The 8,184-nt window shown below is 36.0% G+C and overlaps 1 protein-coding gene across 1 annotated transcript; it reads left to right on the plus strand.

The window, feature by feature from the left end:
* Window positions 1-5,761: 5,761 nt before the first annotated feature.
* On the plus strand, window positions 5,762-7,685 carry ATL43 (RING/U-box superfamily protein). The gene has a single exon (XM_078319905.1). The coding sequence runs from the start codon at window positions 6,337-6,339 to the stop codon at window positions 7,435-7,437; it is 1,101 nt and encodes a 366-aa protein (XP_078176031.1). The 5' UTR covers window positions 5,762-6,336; the 3' UTR covers window positions 7,438-7,685.
* Window positions 7,686-8,184: the final 499 nt, after the last annotated feature.

Raw genomic sequence — 8,184 nt, forward strand, 5'->3', positions numbered from 1 at the left:
CACTAACCACCTCTTTGTCACTTGTCATCTAATATCTTATATATAGGAATGGATAATCTAACATTATAATTTTTACTTTAATTGTACAACTGTGTCTGAGTTATGAAATTTTGATGCTTGGATTCCCTTATAAGATACAGCTCTAGTAGAACTCATTCGAGCTGCTACTTTATGGGTGGTGTGGTTAGCATGAAACCAGACTTGTTTCAACCAATCTCTTATCCCAACACTTAGTATTGTAGGTTCTAAAATTCTAACATTAACTACTTATTGGTGTAAAACTAAGATTGATAATTTCTTTTTTAAACCATTTTTAATTATTCATATGAATGTTATCTATTTGAATCAGGCATGTTTCCTAATCATACTGTCAGACTTATCTATTTGAATTAGCCTATGTCTGTTTTATGTGCTTTTTTGTTGTTGTTGTTTTGTTATATTGTATGTGATATTCAGCGCATAACCTGCTCTTGCTTAGAAGAGTTTGTAGTTATAAGGCTATCTTCTTATAACATTTAATTAGTTTCTTATCTGTTATGGTTTACTTTTATGTTTAAACTTAGTGATATATGTTGATCACTAATTAATTAATTGTAAACAAATTATTTCAGTTTAGTAATTAAATACGTGGGATTATTCACTTTTGTCCAAAAAATAAACAATTACTGGTTGTTTTATCCAAATTTGATACGCAAAAAATTAAAAAATTGCAGGAACTCTTAATTTTGCCCAAATTAAGGTATGACAAAACTTTTTTAAATTTTATTTAGTAAGCAAAAATAAATAAGGGAAGCATCATATATTGTCAATCTAAACTTTCTGTTATGATAGTATCAATAAATCATAAGACTGTTGTATACGTAATATGGTACAATAAACTATGGGTCACCGCGTAACTCTATTTAAATGCATATCTTCTAGCCATTAAAATTTGGTAGCAGAATTTCTCGGTTGGCATCATTTACTGTTTCCGCGCATGCGTAACGAATAGGAACAAAGATCCGTCCACTGTCAATATCCAGTTTCCTGTTACCACTAAGGACCTGTTCGGCTGCTCCTCACAAAATACTGTTCACTTGAGAAAAATAAAATTCACTTAAGGCCTGTTCGGATGTAATCCCGAAAATACTGTTCATGTGGAAAAAAAAAATTCACTCAGACTGAATTTTTTTTTTCCCACGTGAACAGTAAATTTTAGTTCAAACTTTTTCTATTCCCGTTCCTATTTCCATTTCCACTGTGCAGCCGAACAGGGCCTTAGACTGAATTTTTTTTTCCCGCGTGAACAGTAATACATTTCCTCAAAAAAAAAAACTGCATTCATTTGATCTGTTGTGGCGTTTTATTGTATCAAATCATGTAATCCATAAATCCGTATGTGGTGACTAGTGATCTTATTAAAAGTTGTGCACTTGATTGATGATAACAGAGATTGGATAATATGATCGAGGAGGCCTGATTAAGTACTTTGAAATTAAGGTATGAGGGATCTTAAATTCCTATTAACACATTGTACGTCAATAAAATTAAATAAAACGGTCGTGCATGGCCTATATATTTTGGTCACAACAAAGTTCTTTCTTAATCGTTGACAATAGAGTTTATTTCAAGGGTGTGAAATAAATTGTGTTCATCATCATTTTGAGAATGCAGATTTTTTATCTAATGTTGTTGAGAATTTTCAATGAATTAAAAGGTTTGATTTAGTTTGAACACGTAAAACTCACTAGAGATGTATATAAAATCAGAATACTCGCTAGAGGTGTTAAATATAAAGGAATGATCCGGAGATTGTAACTGTTCTTTTATTTATCAATAAAAGCTTGATTGAATTCAGGCACCATTTGTTATTTTTTTACTCTTATGCTGCTCAAATTTGGTATAGATATATGCACGTAGGGGCGGAGTCATACTTTAAGACTATAAGGGTCAAGTATATAAAATTTTTCTATTATGAATAAGGGTCAATTTTGTACTATCCATAATATTTTAGTTTAAACTATATTAAAATAGAGTATAAATACAAAAAAAAATTAAAAATGAATGGGGTCAGTTGACCCCCATTCGTTACATATGAATTCGCCTCTGGATGCACGTCAGTATTTATATTAATAAGAGGATTTTTATTGAACAAGAGTGGATCTACATACACATTAGAGGTGTTTAGTCAACTCCACACTGCAAAAACATATCACTATTTGCGAAGATAACAAGTGACTATTGTTGAGGGTACACTAATAAAAATTGTTATTTCTGAGCGTATCGCTATTATCGACAGGAGTACGTATCCGCAACGATACCTTCACTAATAAACACTTTTACTCTCACGTACACGATCTTAAAAAAATTAATTTTTTTAATTATGTATATTGAATTTTTATTTTTATTTTTAAATTTTTACATAGTTATGTCGCCTCATAAATTGTTAAATGTGTTTTTATAACTAAGTAGTTAGATTTCTAATTAGTAGTTGTGAAGACTTGAGTTGAAATTTCAGTGTGTTCAACATCAATCCTATCCGCCATATTATTGAAGATATAGTGAGTTATGCATTATCATTAGAATAAAAATTTAAAAAGAAAAATACTTTTTCCACAGTAACAAATGCAGTATGTCTGTTAGTGTATATAAAAATGATGTATAAAATATGAGAAATATTGAACTATATTTCTCAAATACAAATATGAAAATAAATTAATATATGAGGAGGGATCAAGTTACAACAATTTTTGAGTTACAACAAGTTACCACAACTATTTTTTACATTTTTAAAGTCCAAATCGTCGATCCAAACCGTTAGATGTGATCTCCACAATAAAATGTGCTTGGAGACCAAATTTTACATTTTTTGGAATTTTTACACTATTTATTAAATGGGTACAAAAACTAGTCAAATTCAGACCATTGAATTTTGTACCCATCTTAATAAATAGTAAAAAAATTCCAAAAAATGTAAAATTTGATATGGAAGCACATTTTATTGTGGAGATCACGTTGAACGGTTTGGGTCGATGATTTGGACTTTGAAAATGTAGAAAATGGTTGTGATAATTTGTTGTAACTCAAAAATTGTTGTAACTTGATCCCTCCTCTAAATATATATATATATATATATGAGGAGGGATCCAATTACACCCTTTTTTGGTGACACTGGATTACACCCTATGTTTACAAAGTCTAAATAGTCAATCAAAACCGTTCAACATGATGGATATGTTAAAATGTGCTTGCAGATCAAATTTTACATTTTTCTGAATTTTTACTATTTATTAAGATGGGTACAAAAATTCAATGGTCTGAATATAACAATTTTGTTAAATACTTAATAAATAGTAAAAAAAATTCCAAAAAATGTAAAATTTGACCTGCAAGCACATTTTAACATATCCATCATGTTGAACGGTTTGGATCGACTGATTGGAATTTGAAAACTTTAAAAATGGAGAGTGTAATTCGGTGTCACCAAAAAAGGGTGTAATTGGATTCCTCATCTATATATATATATATATAGAGAGAGAGATGGGCTATGGTGAGTTGCGAAGTAAAGCGACTATTTTACTTCACGCTCATATATTGCGATTTTAAAGTTCAAAAGGACGATCCAACCGTTCATCTTGTTCTCCATATTGAAATGTGCTTGGAGACCAAATTTTACATTTTTTGGAATTTTTTTACTATTTATTAAGCAATTTTGAAAGTCGCTGATCTGATGATCCACAAAATTTTACTGTTTTTTACTGTTCACAGCAAAACAGCAATTTTAAAAAATGCTTAATAAATAGTAAAAAAATTCCAAAAAATTATAAAATTTGGTCTCCAATCACATTTAAATATGGATTAAACATCTAACGGTTCGGATTGGTCGTTTGAACTTTCAAAATAAAAATACGGCGTGAAGTAGAAACGCGTTTTACTTCGCAACTCACCATAGCCCATATCTCTCTCTCTATATATATATATATAGTTCTATTAATAAAAAATGTTATTTCTAAGTATATCAGTATTACCGATAAGTATATGTGAAGATACTATTCACAAAGGATCAGTGTTATCAGAACCGGACCGGACCGGTGGTTTAACCAGAAAAAACCAGGAACCGATCACCTATTTGGTTCGGTTCTATAATTGGATCGTTTCTGGTAATGAACCGGTCAAAAACGGTTAAACCGCCCAATTTTCATAAAAAAACGCTGATTTAAACCGTTCGGTTCAAAATAGGTTTTTTAGATCTCACGTTATCGTTTTTATCTTTCCTTCTCAACCAAATCTATTCTCCTCCGATCAAGAACTGTATAAAGATTTTCTTCCAAATCTTTCCTTCTTGACATTTTAAAATCGATTTTTCTTCCAATCCCCTCTCTATAAAAGATGGAAACCAATTATTTTTTAAATCTCTTTGAAATCTTCTTCTATTTCAATCTCCTCTCTATAGATAATTTGATTGTGGGTCAATTTCATTTCCTCTCTGGTACAGGGACCTTCTGGTATGAGAAGCTCCAGAGGTCTCTCGTTTCAAATTTCACAACTTCAACTGCTTCCTTTAACTCATTTAATCTTTATGGTCTAATTTTCCCTTTTTACTTTATTTCATTTATTTTTTATACTTGTTTTGAGCATTTTTACTGTGACCATACGCTTCAGATTTAATTTCATCACTGCATTGTGTAATTATGATGACTAAAAACATACTGTATAAATTAGATGTTTTGGATACGATGAAAATTTTAATTTCTAATAATAAGTTATGTATATTTTAAAAAAACCAGTAATTGAACCGGTTGAACCACCGATCCGACCAGTGAACCGTTGAACCAAAGCTTTAGCGGCTCAATGTCCGGTCCGATTTTGATAACATTGCAAAGGATAGTGATACATTTTTGTAGTTCAAGTTTCGCTAAACTTTGGCAGAAAACACTGGTACCGTTGCTATTGGCCCTTAATGAAGTCGATCTGGATATGTCGAGTTCAGTGTAAATAGTATACAGAAGTTTTTATTAATTAATGATTTCGTGTTGGCCGGAAATAAATTAGAGAACTGAAAATAGTGCTATTCTGATTGGTATCAGTTGGGTACAGTTTTGAGTAGTGTTTTGTGTTGGATGAATTTTCCGATGACATAAAAATTAAGGATATAAAGTTTATTATTGTACATCCAAATTTGAAACCATTCATTTGGGATGCAGCTTGGATATGTAAAACAGCTACTTTTGAATGCGATTGTCTGTAGCTGACGCAAAAGTATTTATCTTTCTTTGTTTTCAGTTTGGGATAGGTTAAGAACTTAAGATCCGTTTTGTTAATGGTACGTGTTTTGCTTTTGATTGAATTGTATTTGATAGTTTCAGTAATGAAATGGGTTTCTCTTTTTGAACGCTGAGTAGCTTTTAACGATCTGAAAGTTTTACCACATGGAAGAGGCAGAAAATTAGCGTTCAATTTCTCATCCGAAAATTAGCGTAAGAGGAAGAAAAAATCATAATAGCAGGAGGAAATATATAAGAAGGTCGCAAAGACTGTTACATCCAATAGTTCTAATTAATATTACTATTTTTTTCCTCGAAATCTGCAGCTCTTTTTGAAATATAAATCCCAAAAAGTATGTACAACTACAACCTCAATCACGGCCTCACGGGTCCCAAATTCGAACCGCATTAGACACGCCTCTCTCTGCTTTTTTAAATTCCCGCATTTAAGCGTTCAGCGGGAACTCCGCTATATCATTTTCTCGATCGACAAAAGCCATAATTTCCATCTTTACCCCTTTCTAATCCGCACAGCTTTTATATTTTAAAATCCCTAGAGGAGTAAATCCAGCTACATTCCCTGCCCAAAACAGTCATTCCAGCACCCCACGCTCTTTTAATTCCAGCTATCATGGGACCTCTTTCCTCTAATCAAAAGTCACGTCATCTAAGACAGCCGCATATAATTAAATACATACAACTTATCAGAACCTGAGAAGGTAATAGGCCCATTACAGTACATCATGACAAGTACGAATTTACACCAGGCCTAGACAAAACATAACCCCACGTCGGTGCCGGGGCTTTGCCGTTACCTGTTTACGTAACTGTGAAAAATGTATTTTAAAAAGTAAACAATCTCGTTTCCCATCCAAGGAATTACTTCGAATTAAAATATTATAATCCAGCATTCCAGCATACTGTAATAACTTGCGGAGTACCTAGGTCCACCGCACTCTCTCTCTCTCTCTCTCTCTCTCCTCATTTTGTCCTTTTCCTCGACCGCTTTCTCCTACTGAGCTACTCTAAAAGCGAAGGACTGTTTCCCAACCCAAAGTCTCACACCAATCCCCCAGTGGAATCGAAGTACCAAATGTACCCCACTCTGTTTCACCACCTCCTCTCCACCACCGCAGATGGTATTCTCTCAGCATCACCGCCTCTCGCTCCCCCACCTCCCATGGAGATTCATCAGCCTCCGTTCTCCACATTCCGGCCTAGCATAGCTGTCATAGTTGGCATACTCACCACCTTGTTCTCACTGACTTTTCTCCTGCTCCTCTACGCCAAGCACTGTAAGAGATCCGAGTCTACTTACAGCCCTGAGAGCACCGCCACCTATGGCTTCCCTTCCGCTACTGAACTTCGTCGTCATTCCGGAGTGGGTCGGGTGGTGGTGGAATCTCTACCCGTGATCCGGTTTGCTGTCTTAAAAGGGGAGAAAGAAGGGTTGGAATGTGCAGTCTGTCTCGGCCGGTTCGAACCGACGGAACTGCTTCGGATTCTACCTAAATGCAGGCATGGATTTCATGTGGAGTGTGTGGACACCTGGCTTGATGCGCATTCCACCTGCCCTCTTTGCCGGGTTCGGGTCGAGCCAGAGGATATCTTAATTTCAGTAGATGCTGATCCTAGTCCTAACTTGAACCCGAAACAAAACCATAATTCAAGCCTGAAGGATTTTAACACAGATACTAATAGTGTTCAGGCTGCGAGGAGAGTATCAGGCCGGTACTCAACCGGTTCGCTACATGTCGGGCATACCAGGCCTGGCTCGAATCGGCGATCAGTTGATTCTGTTGGGTGCTTTGACATAGGAAAGATACGAAAGGACCGAGTACTATTACCCGAACCCGCTCAGCAAGATAGGGAGGCCTTCGAGCGGCGGTTCAGCCACCGAATCGTGGTAGGAGATGGTGAATGCACTGTGGTCGAGCGCTGGAGCGATTTAAGACCGTCAGATTTGGTGTTTCTACGGTCAGGGAGGCTATCGCGATGTGGTGGCAGGGACGACATAAATGGAAGATCGCTGTCGGAAATTGCTGGTCTGAGCCGGCTCGATCCGAGCCGGTTTGGTCCCGTTCAGAGCCGGATTGAAGAGGAGAGAAGGCTGAGAAATTGGCTCGGGTTAGCGGCTGAGCGTACAGCTAAATGGCTTAAGGGCCCTCCAAGCGATAACGGGCCTAGTTTGTAGACTTGGGCACTGGTTTTAATAGGACGGGAGTACCCACGGATCTGGCGTAGAATTACTAGTGAATGCCATCAACGCTTTGTAGTTTTCCAAATTTGGAGAGGAAGGGTCGTACTACGGGCATACGGGGAAAGAACGGTGAAAGGTCACGTAATTTGTTCTCTTCTCCAGTTTAGATAAACCGGATACCCCTTTCTGACTGGATTAAGAGAGCATTGATATTTTGCTGTTCTCGGTCAAAATGGAGAGGTGGATGGGAACTATTTTTTTTTTAAGAAACACCCGTAGGATTGGGATCAGAAAATGATGCATTATAATTTGTAAGCGGGAAAGAAATAAAAGGAAATGTAATTTGAAATTCGTGCGGTGGTGTGCGTGGACGGCATGGATTGATCACAGGAAAGTGTGCAGAGGCTGCAGACAGACTACTCCTCTGATCCTCTCTGGCGCTGGCGCTGGCGAGGCCTTTACTTTGATTCGCAAGATACTCTGCTGCTTAATTACGTGGCCTTGGGCGATCCTTGATCTACCAACCAACTCATGCAGTCATGCTAACAAAACAAAGTATAGGAGGGTTGATATGAAGTGGAAATCTTGATTAGCTGGATTCTTATGTAATTATTATTTTTGCTCCAAAACATGTGCATTCATTTATGTGTATGATTATTGTTCTTCTGCGGTGGTTCCCAATTTATGATGTACACAGTTGGTATAATTCACTGAAAGTACATTTTTCTCCTCTGCGTATGG

The sequence above is a fragment of the Carex rostrata genome, chromosome 18, assembly GCF_964058835.1.
Source record: "Carex rostrata chromosome 18, lpCarRost1.2, whole genome shotgun sequence".
Taxonomy (NCBI): Eukaryota; Viridiplantae; Streptophyta; class Magnoliopsida; order Poales; family Cyperaceae; genus Carex; species Carex rostrata.

Excerpts from the sequence above, each read along its gene's own strand:
- ATL43 (XM_078319905.1), top strand. The coding sequence starts at position 6,337 with ATGTACCCCACTCTGTTTCACCACCTCCTCTCCACCACCGCAGATGGT.